At 44.2% G+C, this 20708-nt stretch overlaps 1 protein-coding gene across 1 annotated transcript; it reads left to right on the top strand.

Annotated features, from left to right (window-relative positions):
- Nucleotides 1-638: 638 nt before the first annotated feature.
- Nucleotides 639-20652, top strand: LOC129192282 (B-cadherin-like). Its single transcript, XM_054796128.1, is given in 19 exon segments — nt 639-969; nt 3155-3263; nt 4700-4788; nt 6451-6606; nt 9015-9155; nt 10645-10800; nt 10906-11050; nt 12295-12467; nt 13300-13428; nt 14569-14754; nt 15788-16032; nt 16130-16272; nt 16458-16549; nt 16650-16782; nt 17910-18128; nt 18223-18353; nt 19767-19910; nt 20109-20303; nt 20305-20652. Coding segments are annotated over 19 exon segments (2658 nt in total). The 5' UTR covers nt 639-918; the 3' UTR covers nt 20326-20652.
- Nucleotides 20653-20708: the final 56 nt, after the last annotated feature.

The following is a 20708-nucleotide window of genomic DNA, read 5'->3' on the forward strand; positions in this document are numbered from 1 at the left end:
GGGGGGGAAACTAATTTTACCAGAATAAAGTCAAAATATTATGAGAAAATTTGTATTCTAATGAGAAAACTCAATTTTACGAGTGTAAATTTGCAATATTATGAGGAAAAATTCCATCATTTTAGTCGTGTAGAGTTGAAGGAAAAATATTAGATTTTTAAAAAGTTGTACTATGAGAAACAAACAAAATAAAGTTGTCATTTTTGGAAAATTAGATTGGGGAAAACTTGAATTGTAGAATTGTAATATTGGACACCGTATTAAAGCATTACAATTGTTAAATTGATTGAAATCAGCTTTCATGGTAAAAAGAAAAAAGCTTTTGGAAATTAGCTAGCTTACTTGACAGCTGCCATTTTGGGGAGGCCATTTCCTGGGATAGTCACATGACGACCACCCCAAATGTTTCCTATACATCAATATGTCTAGCACAAAGCTGTGTAGGACACATTTGAACAGATTTCAAGTTTTACTGACACGCGTGTCACATAGTCAGCGGGTCTGTGTGTGTGTGTGTGTGTGTGTGTGTGTGAGAGAGAGAGAGAGAGAGAGGGAAAGAGAGGGAGGAGGGTGGATAGTAAAGTTGTATCCGTGCCAGACTTGTAAAATGTGTGCGTAAGCTTGTTTCATGACTCAAAGCGCCACAGAAACCATTGGTATCTGTGTGGTCACGTGGGTCAGCCTCGATGCCCTTATGCGGGAGGCGGAAGGCGCGCACCTGTGAGCTGACGTCACGACCTCAACGTACCTGCAGCCACTCATCTCTTTGAGCAACGAGCAAACCCCTCGGAACTCTCTGAAGTCTGTCACGGTCCATTGAAACTTCTCTCCGTAGACACGGACGCTCTCTGAGGTGGGATATACTTTCATTTTGGTCGTCGTCGCGAGCAGGGGGACATTTTGGGGATCGGCAAGAAGATGGGGGCCGCCAGGTTCGCGGTGTCGGGGACTTTCTTCGCCCTGCTTCTGGTAAGTAATGTCTCTTTTTTGAGGGGTGCCTTTTAAACGTGTCCAAGTGATTTATTTGCTTTTCCGGCTGTTGTCTTATAGTTTATATGTGATGTTAGTGTTTTTAGATCACTAAATGATTAAACGTTTCACCTGGAATTCAGTCAGACGCCACCCACTGAACACGGAAGTAATTTTGGTTACGTTTTTACTGCTCCGTTTAAAGGTAGACCGACTTACGTGTGGATTTAATCCAGTCCTTAAGACAAAGCTACTATTTATCATTTACATGCCGTCATTTCTTCATGGTTAAGTACTGTAGGGATGTTCCTGTCCTGGAGCTTAATGGCCTCGCCCTGCTCCTTCATAATGGCGTCGACAGGTTAACTTGGTCACACTCGGTAACGAACATGGAAGCGCTCTGCCTCCACTTAAAACATAACACAAATAACACAAAGGTCAGATGTAGGTTGTTTGTTCTGTAAATATAATGAACTCCACAGCATAGTTTGGCCTAAACTGTGTGATGCAGATGGAATTTTTTTTGTGTATGAGGCCCTTGGTATCAACAGTGCGGCCCGGGGGCCACTTACAGCACGCAGCTGGCTGTTTTTATGCGCCCGTGTCGTATTTTAGAAATAAAAATTAAACGTGGCCTGCATTGGAATGTTATGAAGGAACATATGGGCAACGTAGACAAACACCCCCCCAAAAGAAAATTGCCCAAATCCACTGAAAACGGCACCTGCAAACCAAAATGGCCGACTACATATGTCTTCCAGTTTGGGTTGTTTGTCATATTACTGTATAGAAATACAAATCAATTAGAATGTTATGAAAGAATATTCGAGTGAACCAACGTTTTACAAGTCGTAGGCCTCAACATTAATAAACTGTATCAGTAGCCATTTCAATTTTGCTGGTTAATAGTTGTGCTATAAATTATTGCTGATAATCGATTTTTATGGACATTTTTTGAGACAATTTTTGTCATTAATTGTCATGGGAGGTGTAATTCATGGTTGTACCACTAGATGGTACTCAAGTATAGTGTATGGTGTACTTGAGAGAATTAGCTTGACACAGAAGTTGCCTGTATGTATGTTTTTGCAATGTAGCCAGCGACAGCGCGCACCATTTTGCACTGTATTGTTTATATTTTCCGACCAAACGCCTCAGTAAGCGTTGACTGTTGGGACGAAGGCTCTGCTGCCTGTCGGCTGTGGCATTCGCCTCCAGAAACCATCGCTTCTGCACCTTCTTTCATGTTAGCTTCGTGAGCCGGCATATGCTAACTGCTAAACACTCTGTAGCCACTCACTTGTAGCCCCGCCTCCACAAAGAGGCTGAATAGAAGCAGTGCGCGCAGGCAGGTGCAGAGAGAACCCTCTTGTCATCCAGCCTGTGTGGCACAGAGACGAGCAGATGAAACACACGCATACACGCACATGTCCATTTATCGACGGTCTCATAATTATCGATCTTTTGTTTTTTTAAATTGTTAGATTAATTGATTTATCGATTCGTGACAACCCTACTTCAACTCTATAGTAATTTATTGATGGTCCCTAGTATAAACAACCAGCGGTTAGAGCGGCACTTCCTGTGAAGGCTCCCCGCACCATGACACAGCAGTCAGGGCACAGTGAGGGAGGGGGAACTGGTGCTGAAGCTATGGAGCCGAATACCCAACGGCAAACATGAAAGTAACTTCACCACGGTGCATGTCTGCATGGTGGTGTTGCCTTTTCTTCTTGCCGGTGACAGGAGAGATTTTATTCGATCTTCAAAATGCAGCCGGTCCCGGTGAACGAAAACCACACACGGCTGACATCACTCTTACTTCTTACGAAACACATTAGCACACGCTTTTGTGATCACGTGAGCTCTGTCCGGCCACTGCTGGATAGACGTGCTTGCATCGGGAGACTTTAGATGCAGGCCGACATAATCCGAGACAGTACTCTTTTCATCTGTTATCGGCCCGATATTTATCAATATCGTATCGGGACACCCCTGATGTTTAATGATGTGAATTCAATGTGAAGAACTGCAAAATGGCCACCACAACCTTCAGTTGTTCTAAGATGTGGGAAAGGATGGAGTCAGCTCCCCTTTTTTTTTAACAAAAACGTCCGTTATTATTTTTAGTAACTAATCTACTCGACTAAGATGTTTGAACAAACTTTTTTTTTGTTTCTTTTAGGCTTTAGTTTGGTGTGAGGAGCAATCATGTGTACCCGGATTTGGGTCAGACATGAAGGTTTTCAAAGTGAGCAGACGACAGCTAAGACGGGGCGCATTGCTGGGCAAAGGTAAGCAATGTCATATGTCACTGTTCTTCCACTTGTATAGTTGTATAGTTTCAGTTCATGTCTTTTCTGCTTCCAAGGAAGGAAGGAAAGCTCTGAATATCTATGCTCCCCCCCCCCCCAGTTTGAATAAATAGCTTTTTGGCTGAAGCTGGTTCTGTAGACGAGTGCTTTTGATGAGTGACACGCGGAGCACGAGCGAGTCCCAGCTTGCCGCACTTTCAGTAATGTTCTTACCTGCCGGGCGCAACAATGTCCCCAAGCCTGTTTTGCAAATCGTCTCTTTTCAGAGCACGTCAGCAACTGCTCTTTCTCTGGTCGTTCGCAGAGTCTGGGTCGTGTCTTAAAATGCAAAATGCGTGTTTCTTTTCTTAGTAATCCAAGAGTACCAAGTTGGATTAAGTTGGGTTCCCTTCGACCCACTCATCAAGTCCTCGCCCCATGTCTTCTAAAACGCGGCCGCTTTTGTTGACATTAAATGTGAGAGAGCCTAAGGGGTCAGTTTATGTCGACGTGTTGTGTTGTTACCTTCGTTACGGTTTGAGTGTTTTTGCAAAAGCATATTTGTGGTCATGGAGCAAAGGAGAAAAAAAAAAGGTTGGGAGTGGCAACAACAGCAAAGGAACTGCCACCTTTTAAAGCTTTCAGCATAAGATCCTTTTATTCTCATCTCTTTCTGCAAATACCAAAATGCAGTTTACATTTTGTACTAATCAAGGAAAACCATTCAAAAATCTTTTTATTATCACCGTTTTACCTTACGTCTTTGGGCAAATCACAGTAAACGTAAGCCATGGCCGCTTTGGGTCATGTCAATCCGAGGGTTCTACTGTCCTAACAAGAAAATGTAAAACATTTTCTTTGCGACATCTCTCCAATGAATTCCCCAATGTTAGTATTTCGCAATGAAGATGAGATGCAACCCGCTTACTGTTAGAATTCAACTCCGTCACTCGCACACGTCAGTGCGTGAAATCACAGTTAATCATCTGTTTAGCAATTTCTCATGATATTCTCTATATGGAGGGAAGCGGGTTTTGTACTTGTATGAAACAATATTGCATTTTATGTGGGGAGGGAAGAAAACAAAACAGACATGTGTGAACGTGGCAATATGTTAAGGCTGGCAAAACAATCAAGTTCATTTTCATTTCTTATGTAATGAATGAATTTATTATGGTCCAAGGCCGAGTGCCCAAGAAACATTATTTTTCCTGAACAAGAAATATTTTTTTAGTCTAGCAAGCTCTTGTGACAGCCCCAGTTATCAGCCTAATCATTTTGGTGGGCAGGATGAATGTTGTTGCCCGCAAGTACGTTATCTGCAATGTGTTGTTGGAGCCTTGCAGCAGTTGCTACTTACAGACTGGTTGGACGTACATGTCTTTTTTTGTTGATGTATAGCATACACTGTACTGTACTTCTTCCCCATTCTATAGTGGACTTCACTGACTGTTCGGGCCGCAGCAGATTTCCTTTCAGCAGTGATGACACACGTTTCACGGTCCGGACTGATGGGATCTTGATGGTGAGTGTGTGTGTGCGTGCATGCGTGCGTGCGTGCGTGCGTACAGACCTGATTAAAATCTTAAGACCAGTTGAAAAATTGCTAGAATGATCATTTTGCTCATTTGGATCTTAATGAGGTTTTAAGTAGAGCTACAATATGCAAAAACAAGAAGGGGGGTGAGACAAAAAGCATTTGGAAAAAGTAACTTATTGAAAACAACAATTCAACTGAAATAGGCTGTTTATCAGCTGATCAAAAGTATAAGACCACAGGCTGTAAGAGCCAAAATCTGCTCAAAATGTTCATTTTGTGTCAGGCATTCCCACTGTCATGCCCTCCTGCTGGTAAAGCTAAGAAAAGAAGCTTTCCCTTTTTCTATGTGGTGGGATTGTGGAGCTGCATAAGCGAGGCCTCTCGCAGTATGCCATTGCTGCTGAGGTTGGGAGCAGGAAATCAGTCATTGTAAATTGTTTGAAAGATCCTGAGCAAAAAAAATGATGGAACAAAAAAGTCAAGTGGTAGACCCAAAAAAATCACACCTGCGCTGAGCTGGAGGTTCCCATTGGCTGTCCATCAAGACACACGGCAGTCTTCCACCCACATGAAGGCCTTACTGGTGCCGACTGCAGCGCAATAACCATCAGACGCCATCTGTGGGAAAAGGCTTTAAAAAAACAAAAAAGGAATTCAAAGACCTCGTCTCCTTCAACGCCACAAAAGTGCCCGTTTAGACTTTGCCAGGGAGCATCAAACATGGGACATTGAAAGGTGTAGTGGTGTACAACAAAGTTGTATTCTCTGATGACAAAAAATGTAACCTTGACGGTCCAGATGGCTTCCAATGTTACTGGCATGACAAGGAGATGCCACCTCCCGGCACAGTGGAGGGGGGGAACCATCGTGATCTGGGGTGCTTTTTCATTCAGTGGAACACAGGAGCTTCAGGTGGTGCGGGGTCGTCAAACGGTGGCCGCTTACGTGCAGATGTTGCAGCGGGCATCCCTCATGACTGAGGGCCCTCGTCTGTGTGGTACCAGCTGGGTTCTTCAACAGGACAACGCTGCAGTTCACAATGCTGGCTTTAAAAAGGACTTCTTCAGGGAGAGTAACATCACTCTTTTGGACCATCCTGCATGTTCCCCTCATTTAAATCCCATAGAGAACATTTGGGGATGGATGGCAAGGGAAGATTATAAAAATGGCCATCAGTTCCAGACAGTTGATGGCCTTGGTGAAGCCATCTTCACCACTTGGAGCAATGTTCCCACTAGCCTCCTGGAAACACTGGCATCAAGCATGCCCAAAGCCATTTTGGAAGTGATGAACAAGAACGGTGGAGCGCCTCTTTACTGAGTTCTACTGACAACATTTTTGGTTCTGGTTTGGAGAGTTCTGTTATTTTTGGAGCAATGGTCTTATACTTTTGATCAGCTGATAAACAGCCTATTTCAGTTGAATGTTGTTTTCAATAAGTTACTTTTTCCAAATGTTTTTTGTCTCACCCCCCTTCTTGTTTTTGCATATTGTAGCTCTACTTAAAACCTCATTAAGATCCAAATGAGCAAAATGATCATTCTAGCAATTTTTCAACTGGTCTTAAGATTTTGATGAGAAGTATACATGAATATATGATCCCCAAAAACGTAACCTAGTTGGCCTTGACTGATTTTTGTTGTTTAGGTAAACAGACCGGTTTCTCTTCGTGGCAAAATTGAATTTTTGATCCACACGTGGGACTCGGAAGGGCGCAAGATGACTCTTCCTTTGAGGGTACTGTATCACAACCACCAAGTCGCTGAGCACGTGGGAGAGGAGGACCCTGCCAGGGATGCAGAGGTACTGTAGGATCAGCGTTTAGTACTAATAATTGACTTTGGATTTATGGGGTATTTGTTTTACTTGGCTATATTGCACAACAAGAGAGACCTCATTGCTGGAGCATTCGAGTGTAGAATCCACTGCTGAGTGGACCCAAGCAAGCCTATGGGGGAGGCACACATGGTACATGCAAACACATGGTGTCAGTGTAAAGTTGGTGGCTACAGGCGTCCTAGCAGTAGACCGTTTGTACCGTGCGGGAGCCCACTTAACAGCTGGAGTCTGAAAGGGAGGCATATAACATGACTGACTAGTACAGTGCCTTAAATGCACAATTAAGCTTTAGTTGCAAGAATAGTACAGTATAAGTGACAGTCATTTAGGACATAAAGGTGCCTGTGGAAATGTGAATGAGGGGACAAAGCAGAAGATGTTTATTGAATCTTATTGAAGATGTTTTTGCAGGAAGGTGGGCCCAAGTTTCACATCCTGTTAAACAGACTGTGGTCCTTCACCGCTGCATGACTGAAATAGATAAACGTCAAATCCCACAGCGTGCTCATTTGCGAGGACATACGTTACCTAAATAAAGGCGTGTTTTTGATGTCATACAATTGCTTTTCTTGCAAGTTCTTAGTGATAGCTGCCACCTTGTGCACAAGACATAGACAGAACAACTCCAAATATGTTCTGCAGGCTCTTGAATCACATTTGCACTGGCACTCTTAAAGAACCTGACATGACTCCCCATTTGCCTACCTTGCTCGTACCGAAGTAAAATCTTAAGTAATCTTTACCTTTCTACTTGCATGTATTGTTTCATTACCTGTTGTACCTAAACGTGGTACACGTGGAAAGGTTTGGAGTATTTGGAAATCTCAGTGGCAGTGAAATGGCTATCTTCAGTAAATACTACCCTCTAGTGGCTGACCTAGAAATGACAAGGAGGCATTCAAAATGGTAGTTACAAAACATACCCATGGATTGGCAGTTGTTCACTTAAAGTCCAAGCGCGTGCTTTGGTTTTATTTTTTGGTCTTTACAAATTATGTCTAAAGTTACTAAGAAAGTCACAATACGCCAGTTTTGATTCATATTATTTATTGATTTTATTTTTTTGCACCTGTTCCAAAGAGTTTGCTTTCATGTTGACTGTTTCTTACAGTGTGTTGGCATTTTCTAAAAACATTCCAAACATGAAGCCGCTGGATCAAAGCTGTAACACAGAAAGCTGTGGCTGAAGTGTTAAAACCGAACCACTGACGCACAGTACATCGTATCGTGTATGAATATGCGGTCGTCCCTCGCTACGCTGTGGTTTGAACATGGCGTCCTCTAGAGCTGCAACCATTAAGCAAATAATCCATGGTTAATCCGTGACCCAATTAATCAACAGCTATTTTGGTAATCGATTAATTGTTTTTTGATTTAAATATGTATATAGCCTCTGATCTCTTCTGAGGACAAGCGGCATTGAAAATGAATGAATAGATACTTTGTTCATATCCAAGAGATATTAAATCTATTCCAATAAAGCTACTATGTTGGATAATAGGAGACTATGGCGAACCCAAGACAACATAAACTGTTTAAAAAGGAGAACATCAAGTCATCCAAGTTTATTCATGAGTGCCACGTTCCCTCGCTACGTTGCGGACTTGTTTTGTGGATTTTTTTTAAAGTACAAGTTTGCATGTGGGTTTTTTTCTGTGTATGAAATGGGCATTGTGTTATGCGTCCTTGTGGTGTATTAGTGATCTATGGGTGCTCCATATGCGTCTGTTGCTGTATTTACTACTGCTACCAGTAGAGGGTGTTGTATACTCATGTGAGAGTTGAAGACGTGTGCAGCTCCACCTAGTCTCAGTATGTGTTTACAGGAACCCACAGTAGACGATAGCTGGCTAAATATAGAGCCGCAACAGTACTTATTGGCTCAGGGAGAACCCACGCAGTGTGTTCTGCGTCCTGATTGCATGACGAGGCGGGAACGAGCCTGCAGCGAACGAAGGCAGCACGACCAGACTAGGGAACAGAAAGCAGAACACACCTGCTCACATTTATAGGCTCCGGAGAGGGCGGGGCCAATTAGCTGCTTCCTGCAAAAAATACAAAAATACCACAAGGATCAAAGTTGTAAAAAAAAAACCAGTGCACAACGAAAGCGTGTTTGGAGGATTGTAATCGAAATGCCATAACTACCAAAACATTCCATTTATTAATATTGAACCCTGCTTTCAGGAAATTCACTTATCACGGTGGGGTCTGCAAACAATTAACCGCGATAAATGAGGGACGACTGTCTCTGTATTTGTGGATGTGTCCACGTCTTTGTGTCTCTACGAAATACTGTTAAGTCTTGTTTTTAACAATGAATTCATGCTTTTGTGAAAGGGTTGACCACGTCGCCTCTCGTTTCTTTACAGGCAGCAGATGATTCAGACGTGCCCGTTTTGCGTTTTCCAAATGCTAACAGCGGCTTGAAGAGGAGGAAGAGAGACTGGGTTATCCCTGACATTAATGTTGCTGAGAACGACAGAGGTCCTTACCCCCTCAAAGTATCCCAGGTGAGTCCTCATGAGTATTCTTCCAAAAAAAACTTCATTTCTGGGTCTGATTCCAGTAAATGTCAACGTATTCAATCCCAGCCATTTTTCAGAAGACAACCCCTTCAGTAGCGGCCATTTTGACTGATCTTTCAAGGCACATAGAATATTGTGTTGTGTGGCTATACAAACATGGAACCTACAAAAAGAAACATTAGACTCCCGTCTTTCATCAGGAAAATAAGTTAGTTTCTACCTTTTTCCGTCCTTTAGTCATTAGCAGTCGAACATAGGTAAGTTTCAGGATAATATCAGTTCCTGACTAAAAAAGAGAGGGTGAAAACCAACTTTTTGTGTCATGCATAACTTTCAGTTTGACACACACACACACACACACACACACATATATATACAGTATATATATATATAGATATATATATATATATTTTTTTTTTACTTTTTTTTACCAACAAACAACACAAAAAGGTTGTTTTACATCAAAATAACAATTTATTTACAAATATAACACCAAGTATTTTCAATTTGCACATTTGGAACTGAACTATGTGTGTGTGCATGTGTTTGAAGTATCCTAAATGCATAACCTTCTGTGCGCTACACTCAGCCACGCTCTCTCACTTCCTCCTTCCTGTGTGATTGTGTGATTCATCCGTTAACATGACCCCTGCTGGGCTCATATCAAATGCCCTTTCTGGCCGTTTTTGTGGCTTAAAAGTGCCGTGGAGGGTTGCATCATCACCTCTTCTTGACTCTGGTAAAATACGCCCGTAAAATACGTATAAAAAATGTTGGGATCGGCCTTTGGGGATAATCAATATGTCCTTGCCATTGAATGAGTTAAATAATACTCCTTTGCATGTTTTTGTTTGAACTTTGACCTGGATTATGTCAAATTTTAAGAAAAAAAAATCCTTTTATTTTTTTCGACCAAAGTAAAACGTGTCACACAAACATCAAGTTATGAAAGACTTGTGATGTCAGGACGCACAGAATGCAGTTTTGGAAGCGCTCATGTAAATGATTTTGCCTGAAGTAGGGCTGTCGAAGTTACGGCAGAAGTCCTGTTTGACCCTCGGCCCACACCGTAGTTTGAGGAAACACAGAGGTGATGACTGAGCCACAAGCAGGAACAAATACTTAGCAGAAACAGAACGAAAAGGGTGTTTTGATTGGTAAGTTTTGCTTCAAAGCCCTGGCAGATGGCTCTGGCAACAAGACCAAAGTTATTTGTACCTACTGTCGCTGTGATTGGAGTTGTCACAAATAACAAGAAGTTAGCGGAGCATTTATACAGTGGTATCTTGGCATACCCGTGTCCCGGCTGGTCCCAAATAATGGAGTGTGGCCACACGCTCAACCCTGGCAAAGACCTTTTTCAAAGCAGCGTTGTCCAAAGTGCGGCCTAAGGGCCATTTGCAACCTGCAGTCTTTGTTTGGATGGTGTTTCCATGCGTCCAAGTCGTCACTGCTTTCCTACTGGGTTGTGCAGATTCGCTCCAACGAAGACAAACTGAAGAAGATTTACTACAGCATCACCGGTCCGGGAGCTGATCAGCCTCCTGTTGGACTTTTTAACATGGACAGAGACACGGGTAATCTTTACCTGACAGAACCGCTGGACAGGGAGAAGCAGTCCAAGTACTTGGTAAGATCCTCTTGCATGTCTAGCTAAATACACACCTGCTTATTTTTAGTCTTAATGCTAGAATGCAAAACCTAATCTGGAGCACTCGCTCGTACTCCTCTGCAGTTTCAAGCGCACGCTGTGGCGGACGGTTCAGGAAATGCTGAAGAGCCCATGGAGATTATCGTGAATGTCATCGATCAGAACGACAACAAACCTGTTTTTACAAATGACACGTTCGTCGGGGAAGTAGCTGAGGCATCGCCGAAAGGTAATGTTAATTCTTCCGTCAGGTTTGATGAGCACAGTTGCTCTTGCTTGGTCCTTGCATGTTGGACTCGTATAGAAGTATTGTTCCGCCGTTTCACATAGGACTGCAATCTTATGTGTGGCGGTGGTATACCACCCCCACCACCGAATAACAGAATTGCAAAGGCCAGGCCAGTTGAGAGAGACATAGTCTCTCCAACGTGCCCTGGGTCTTCCTCCAGGCCTCCTACCTGTCCAAAGTGCCCTGAACACCACGTCCTGACCAGATGACCAAACCACCTCATCTGGATCTGAATGCGGGGGGGCAGCAGTTCTACTCCAGTTTTTCCAAATGACAGTGCTTCTCACCTTATCTCTTAGGGAGAGCCCAGCCACCCTACGGAGAAAACTCATTTCGGCCGCTTGTACCCGCCATCTTGTCCTTTCGATCACTACCCAGAGCTCATGACCGTAGGTGAGGGTAGGAACATACATCGACCCGTATACTGAGAGCTTTGCCTTTCGGCTCAGCTCCCTCTTCACAACCGACCAATGCAGCGTCCGCATCACTGCACACACCGCACCGATCCGCCTGCCGATATCGCGTTCCATCCTTCCTAGTGAAGACCCTGAGGTACTTAAACTCCTCCACTTTGGGCAGGAGCTCATCCCCAAACTGGAGATGGCATTCCATCCTTTTCCGAGTGAGAACCATGGACTCTGACTACGAGGTGCTGATTCTCATCCCAGCCGCTTCACACTCGGCTGTGAACTGATCCAGTGAGAGTTGAAGGTCACGACTCTATAAAGCCAGCAGGACCACATCATCTGCTAAAAGCAGACACCCAATCCTGCAGCCACCAAACCAGAACCCTGCCTAGAAATTCTGTCCATAAAAGTACAGTACAGTACCGATGAACAGAATCGGTGACAAAAGGCAGCCCTGGTGGAGTCCAACGCTCACTGGAAACGGCAATGCGAACCAACTCTGACACCTGTCATATAGGGAACGAACGTGTTAAAGTGTAAAAATAATCAACAATAAAAATGACTTATGTGTAAAAAAAAAAAAAAAAGTCCAAATAAAATGTACTAATCTACTGTAGTTGTGACAAGCTATTCAGACGGTCCCATTACAACATGTCACTGAGCGAGGGCAAATAAAAAATAACATGTGGCCATCTAAACTTATTTGCCAAATTGGCAACGTCGATCTGTAATCATCTGCAATGTCGGAAGTCTAACCCTTTATTTGTCCACCTGTAGGTTTTGAGGTGATTAAAGTGGTTGCCACCGATGCGGACCAGCCAAACACAGACAACTCTGATATCCGTTACCGCATTATCAGTCAAGTGCCGGAGCTGCCCAGAGCTGGTCTTTTTGTCATCAATCCAGTGACTGGAGCCATCAGAATCAATGCGGGTGGCTTAGACAGAGAGGTAAGGACCTCCTCATTCGTCGTCATCATGTCCAAAGTTTGGCACGAGGACCAGCAGCTTTATTTATTCTTAAAATGAAATTAGACATCAGGACATTTAGGAGGAGGATTGCAGAAGCTACCGGTAGTTTAAATATAAAAGCTGAGATGTAGGCTTTTTCTGAAAGTATATGAAACTGTTTGGCATGTTTTGAACTACTTTTGTTTGTTTTGCATGCAAAATACTAAAACACAATGAAGACCAACGTGCCCCAATGAGAAAACAGTGACGTTAATGTGTGTTTTAGAATATTTTTAGAGGATCGTGTTCAGTCGGCACACAGAATGACACAGACACATCAAGGTATTTTAGCCTAAACAAGGGCGTATTTATTTAAGCATCAACACACAAGATATATGATTGCAGCGAAAAAGCCTCTTACCTACGCCAACAGAGTGGAGAGCCAACACCCGTGGAAGAGTTCGCGTCAATCGGCTGGGCGTTCGATCACAACCCGCAGCAGACTCCGTCTAGGTGTTTTCGCTCTCCCCTCTTTATACCAGTCTGTTCGTGCGAGCGTGAGAACGGGGTGGCCGGCCCCGAAACTCAGGCATTCGCACGCAGAGTTACTATTTTTTAACAAGCACCTGGTAGACAAGGTCAGCAGATATACAGTGGGAAGTGAATATTCAGAACAACACAAACCCTTTCTCACATTCGTATCCTGGGAAATGAATGTTCAGAACAACACAAACCCATCACCCTTTCACAGTGTGAATTGAGATTTTGTGCAACCCCGGTTGACAACTGTCAGTTTTGTCACTTGCTTATGTTTCTTTTTGTCTTCCAACAGAAATATCCAAAGTACACACTGGTGGTACAGGCAGCTGACATGGTGGGTGAAGGCTTGACTGGGCAGGCCAACGTCATCCTCACTGTGACAGACAGCAATGACAACGCTCCGGTGTTTACTCAGAACTCTGTAAGTACACTTTTGGCTCTGCAGTTTGACACTTTGACACAAAAAAAGCCTGTCACAATAAAAACATTTGCAGGTCGATAATTGTGCTACAAATGATTGTGGATAATCGATAATATCGGTAACAAACCATAAATATTCCCGCACTGGGGCTGTTGCGTTCGCCTTAGAAACTATCGCTTCTTTGCATTCGGTCATGTTGGCGTATGCTGTCTCACGAATAGGCCCGCCACCACAAAGAGGTTGATGAGGGCTCACTCTCTCTGTTCATTCCATTAGAGAAACAATACGCACAGGTTGAACCCTCATGTCGTCCAGCCTGTGTGGCACAGAGAGACAAGGAGATGAAACACATGCATACCTGCACAAGTCCATTTATCCAGGGCTCATAATTATCCACCTGGAATTTCCCCTTGTGGGACTAATAAGGCATATCTTATCTTTTTGTTATTGTTTGATTAATCTATCTATTATCGTGACAGGCGGTTGGCTTTACATGATAACAATTTACAAATATAACACCATGAAATATTTACAGTTTTTACATTTGGAACTGAACTATACTGTAAAATTTCCCTCTAATGCGAACCTTCTGCGCGCTACATTCCTCCACGCTCACTTCCTCCTTCCTGTCATGCGAGTTTTTTCATCACGTCATCCCTGCCGAGTTCATCAGATGCACTTTTGCCAGCGTGTGGCTGTTTAAAAAAAAAAAAAAAAAAATTATGTGAAGTGAAATCTATTAGCATGGAGTTGCATCATCACTGCTTTTTTCCCCTTGCGCAACAAAAAAAACGTAAAAGACGTACGTTATTGGGATCGGGTGTTCAGGTTTGTACAAATGTATAAATACGTCTTTGGTATCGAATGAGTTGATAACTCGACAAGGCCGAGCCCTGTTATCATCTTAACGATGATCACTGACTACAGCTGGCAGCATAGAAGGAAAACAAGATATTGACGTGCATCAGCTTTGACGTTGGAAAACAGTCACTGACGTGTTTGCCTTGATCGTGTAATGTTGTGCCTGTCTGAATGAGAGAAAATTCAAATCACCCAAGAATGGCTCAAATAAATCATCAAGGGCCCCGTAGTGGTGAGGAGTGGATGTAAACCCTTTCTGCTTTTGCGTTTTTTCCACAGTACGACGCATCCGTGGCAGAAAACAAAGTGGACGCTGTCGTCGTTAGGATGTCTGTAACGGACGGAGACGAGCCACATTCTCCAGCCTGGAACGCCAAGTTCAGGATTGTTGATGGTGATCCCGGAAAGTTTTTCTCTGTAAAAACCAGCGGCAACAAGAATGAGGGCATCATCACGACTGTCAAGGTACAACCGAGCTTTTTCCCTGATTTGGAAGTACAGTCGTCACTCACGCAATTGTGTTTTTTTCAAAAATGAATGAATGAACAAATGATTGCTGTTGTGTGGTTGAATTCTGCCCATCAGTAGGAGGAAAATGTGCATGTTTAAGCAAATTGTACTTATTTTTGTCTGAAGCGAAATGAAGCATTTTCATGTAAAAGTAAATGAGCTAAAATACAAATTGTATTGCATGCAGAAGAAGGCATTCTAATTGTGAATGTAGCACTGTATTCTACATTGGCCGCTAGGTGTTGTAGTTGGGTGAGACAAGGGCCAGTGCCGCTTTGCTTTGTTTGGGGAATTGAGGTTTTGTTTAGTTGCACCTTCAGCGCAAATACAGTAGGTGCTGTTTGCTAGTGGTAGCACTCTCAAAACAGCATTTCAGCGCCAACCTTCCAACCATTTTCTGTGCCGCTTGTCCTCCAAGGAAATGTTTGCTCAGACCAAATGCATTATGGGAAAACTTTTTTCCATTTTAAACTCACACTGGTACATGTTTGTATATTTCTGAGGTACACCTTTTGAGTGCTAATCTGCTGTTTGATTAGTTTAATGTTCTTCATTGGAATATGCCATTTTATGACATGAACATGTGTGGCTTATACCGAGGAGTTTACGGTAAATTGATGTTTTTAACGACAATAAGCGTCAAGTAGATAGGATTTAAAAAAAAAAAAAAAGAAAAGAAACATTTCTGAAGGATTGAAATGATGAGAATTGATGGTAAAGTCGAGGACAGGCATATTTTTCCAGTTCAAGGTCGTTAACGATTCTTTTCAATCGTATTTTTAAAAGAATGGCATCGATCAACGTGCAGGATTCTACAGTTGTACCGAACGTTGAATAAGGTTTTACTTTGTCTAACTCTCAATTCTAAATTGGGGCCATTTAGTCAAATTTCGATGTGAACGTCCAGTTGTGAGGACATTTGAGATGGATTGTTTTTAGCTGTGCAGCGTAAATGAATTGTAATGTTGTTCCCCTTTCATGAAAACAGGGCCTGGACTTTGAGAAGAGTGGCAAGCACACTTTGCTGGTCGCTGTGGAGAACGAAGTGCCGTTCGCCACGCCCTTGCCCACTGCCACTGCGACCGTGGTGGTAACAGTGCTCGACGTAAACGAGGCTCCGGTCTTTGATCCGGTGCAGAAACTTGTGTCTAAACGCGAAGACCTTCCCATCGACGCTGATGTGGTGCAGTACACCGCGTCGGACCCCGACATCGCACGCAAGCAGAAAGTCATGTAAGAACACGACTCCTTGAAAAGCAGCGGTCATCGAAGGCTTCGTCGATTATAACTTCCATGCTGTTGGAATTGTCTGCATCTTCCAAATGTCCAGGTATAAAATCATTAGCGACCCCGCAGGCTGGTTGAACGTGGCCAAAGAGACGGGTCTGATCACGGTGAAGACCCCCATGGACAGAGAAGCCATCTTTGTCAAGGACAACAAATACACTGCACTGATTGGCGCGTATGACAACGGTAAGCCAACAGTCTGTCCCTTAGCGTTACGGATCGTACACGAACAATAGCGCAGGTGCAGCGTAGCCAAGTCACAACATGGCCGCCATGCCATCGCTCTTCACTACAGTGAAGAATTCAACAGTACAGAATTCCAAGCCTGCCAGGATTCTAATTGGAACGTTGCTTTAACGTGTGTTAACTAGATGAAGTCCCGGCCACTGGAACGGGCACGCTGATGATCGTCCTCGAGGACGTTAATGACAACGCACCCACAATCGAGGAGCGTTCCTTCACGGTAAATGTTGTCTTTTTCTTGAATGATGGATGCCGGAGAGTCGCGCGCACGGTTCCCGGTGCCAACAGTTATTTTCAAACGGGTCCATTTTGCTTCCTAGGTGTGCAACAAAAAGTCAGCTCCTCAGGTTCTGTCTGTAACGGATAAAGATGGACCTGGTTTTGCTGGTCCTTACCGAGTCGCCTTAGAGGGCTTGTCCAAAAACAACTGGACGGTGAAAATGAACGACTCCAGTAAGTACTTGTTTGTTTGTTTGTTTGTTTTTTTTGCATCACAATCACAAGAAAATACATCCTCGACAAATCTGTACCTTAACTTTCCTTCGCACTCACCCGCATGAGAATGGATGTCATCCAGTGGAACCTGTTTATGTGGACCGATTACTAGGCGTGTCACGACATCTCTCCAGATTAAAACGTGACAGGGCGGCCAGAAGCCAATCAGACTGTGAGCTACGGCATCGCTGCTCTGATTGATGGTACACGTAATGTGGAAGTGGCAGGGTTGAAACCGCACATTGTGTTGTACGCACACTCTAAGCCTTGCGGTCCGTGTTCACCGTGTTAGCAAGTGTGGCTGTTTTGTTAAACAGTCGCTGCTGTGTTAATGTCCATGCAGAAACTGTAGTAATTCTGCATTTGATCAAAGTTACTTAAGATTTGTTGGATCAAAACACATACTGTAGATGTTCGGACTTGCCTGCACCCTTAATCACCCAGCCGTTGTATTTACACCGGTTACATTTGGCTGACTGCCAACTTTACAAACACAGGCAATCACTTCCAGTGAAGTTAGCAGCAGAAATGAAAGTCAGGCCTATCGGTGACGTCGTACAGAAGGGTCAAGGGTTAAGTGGGTGTCTTGATTACTACTAAGCTTGCTGCTTACTAACAAAATGGTACTGTGGTGACCAACTCCGCTTCATAACACACCCTGTACATAGAAGAGATCTGCGTCAATAATTTAGCGACATGGTTGCTATATCTAGCGAGTAGCGGTGCTCACTAAATGTGAAAGACAGGAAGTGCATCTTTTGTCATGCATTTATTTGGTAATTAAACACAAGCAGTCATAAAGGTGAAGTATCTGCCGCGCATGCAATGCCATTCTGAAAGCTGCATAAACCCCTCCACAACGCAACCCAAGTGGCTGATTGGCGTAGTGGGTAAAGGATGTCAGCACTTGGTACAGGCGACTGTGTCCCAGTCAGGGTAAATGGCCGCGTATGACGATATATATTAGCTTCCACTGTATTTTGGAGAGTAGTGTGGCTTAGAAAATTGCCAAGTATTCACGTAATGGTTTTGAGACGCACACGCGAGAAGAACAAAAGGTTGTAACCTCCTTTTACTTGCTGCAGAAACGGGAATCATCTTGAATTTGGCCACGGAGTTGGCAAGTGGGGAGTACATGGTGGTTCTACGGGTGGCGGACAACCAGGGTCTAGAGCAGGACAGCACCGTTCAGGCCAAAGTGTGCGACTGCACCGGAGAAGAAGTGGTCTGCAAGGGCCGTGTGGCGGGCGGCACGGACTTGCCAGTTATCCTGGGAATACTGGGAGGAATCCTCTTGCTTCTCTGTGAGTATGACATCGCCGCTCTCGCTCGGCACCTGGCAGCAGTGCGGCTGAATCGGCCGTGGTGGTCATCTGCTTGTTTTTGCTGTGCCCCCAGTGCTGCTGCTCCTGCTGCTGATGTTCGCAAGGCGCAGGAGGGGAGAGCACAAGGAGCCTCTGCTGCAGGACGACGATGTCCGAGACAACATCTACTACTACGATGAAGAGGGAGGTGGGGAGGATGATCAGGTAAATTACTACCACTAAAGCCACTTCTTTTCTCCAAGTCAGTCCAAGGTCTTTTGAGCAAGGATTGATGTGTGGGGACAGCGTGCATTTGGAGACAGTCGTTATGATCTCGCTCCCTAAAAAACAGGGAAACTTTTAAAACACAAGCAGCACAGAAGAGAGAAGAGCAGTTTCAGTGGCAGATTACTATCACTGCCCTGCTCCACTGATAGCATGAGGGGGTCATTCCTCCCCCACACCACAGAGATGAGGAGCCGTAAAAACACACAGGACTGGCTGGACTTATTCACTTATCTCCTTCTTCTTCTTCTTCTTATTTATTCTGCTTTGTCTTGTTTTAAAGTGATTACGTTTCTTAGGACCCTTTTGCAGAGCTGCTGGAAACGTGAATTTCCCTTGGAGATAAATGTTATGATATGATATGATATGATATGAATGATAAATGATAAATCTTTCAATGATGGCTATTTTCTGGTTGACTATGGCCTACTTAGTACAAAAACAAAAACCTACATGTTTTGGCCTAAATTAAGCATTTTCAAGCATAAAAATGGCTAAATGAAAAAAATGACACTGAGAACATGCGTTCAAAGATGCAAGATGCAGTGTTCCACACTGACCACTAGGTGTCAGTGATGTTTCGTTGGTGAGACGACAGCTTCTGCTGGAAGCAGCCGTCCGGGAAAAAAATCCAAATCTTACAATGCTGACGTGTCAGTTTGGGAGTTTGGGAAATAGTGGCTACATGTAGAAGTAATAAATAAAAAAATAAATCCAAATGCTAAAGACGTTACAGTCGTCCCTCGCTACATCGCCATTTCAATATCAGTATTGCAGTTTTTCCAAACTCAAAACTAACTAAATTGAGGCTTTGTTGTGGACGTCTGTGGCCCAAAACAAACGTAACTACAAGTTGTATGTAGCCCTCTGGCCACTAGGTGTCAGTAACAACACCAAACATTGATGACACATTACCTTACGTCACATGGTCACATGGCCAACATGATCGTCTAAAGGAGTTCTCCTCCCATTCTGTGCGGAAGTGGTAGGTTTTTGGCTTTATACTTTCTCTCTTCCCCACTCTGTTTGAAAGCCTCCCTTGGGTTCCGAATAAAGAAACTGCTAGCATGCTATTCAGCCGTGACCGTCGCTCAGGTCCCTGCAGTGATCCCATAGCCTGCACCAGGAGTGTAAAGGTGACTATGGGGGTGTTATTTCATGCCTACAGGGCTCTAATAACGGGGGATGTGCTCCAACTACTAAAATGTTGCATTTATTGAAATTGAATCCTACTTTGTGGAAATTCACTTACCACGGTCGGGCCTGGATCCAATGAATCGTGATAAAGGAGGGACGACTGCGCGTGCGTCTGTTCTGGCCAATCAAATGAAGCACGGATTGCCTGTCTTGCAGGACTATGATCTCAGCGTCCTCCACCAAGGCCTGGACAACCGCCCTGAGGTTTTCCGGAACGATGTGGTGCCCAACTTCCTGCCGGCCCCGCAGTACCGACCTCGTCCTGCCAACCCGGAGGAGATCGGCAACTTCATTGACGACGTGAGTCAAAGTCATCGAGTCATTGTGTGACAATCCCACGACGTCTCCACGTAGATGCCAGCGTCCCCCCCCCCCCCCCCCCCCCCCCCCAACACCCCGTTTCAAAACGTGCTCCATCAATAAATGTGTCAATAAATATATCAGTATATCAGTTATATATCAGTAAAGTCTGATTTGGCTTGACTCGCTCTCCCGCAGAACCTGAAGGCAGCCGACAACGACCCGACGGCCCCCCCGTACGACACCCTGCTGGTGTTTGACTACGAGGGAGGGGGCTCCGACGCGGGAAGCTTGTCGACTCTCAACTCATCCAGCAGCGGAGACCAGGACTATGACTGTCTGAGCGAGTGGGGGCCTCGCTTCAAAAAGCTGGCAGACATGTATGGGGGGGGGGGAAGAGGACGACATGCTGTAACACGTGCACGCAGCGCACGAAACATGGACGGGGAGATTTGTGTCAGCGGATGATTTGCACGCTGCGGCTCAAAGGCAAAAGGACGTTTCGGCATTTTTGATTTGTTTCTCTAACTTAATTTTCATATTTGCCAATTTCAGTGCTTACGCTTCCAATTTCCTTCTGTTTTTCTAAAATTGTTTTAGTTGAGCTTTTAGCCGAGGTTCTTCCTGGTCCGGTGATACGTTGCATGTGTTTATTGATACAACCGTTTGTGTTGTCACACGTTTTTTTTATGTAATACCACTCAGATGTTTGAATAATAAAGTCCTACACTTCTGACTTGAATAGTGGAACCCGCTTATGTCGACCCGACTGCTGGCACGTGTCTTTGTCCAGTGACG

The sequence above is a fragment of the Dunckerocampus dactyliophorus genome, chromosome 13 (assembly GCF_027744805.1).
Source record: "Dunckerocampus dactyliophorus isolate RoL2022-P2 chromosome 13, RoL_Ddac_1.1, whole genome shotgun sequence".
Lineage (NCBI taxonomy): Eukaryota > Metazoa > Chordata > Actinopteri > Syngnathiformes > Syngnathidae > Dunckerocampus > Dunckerocampus dactyliophorus.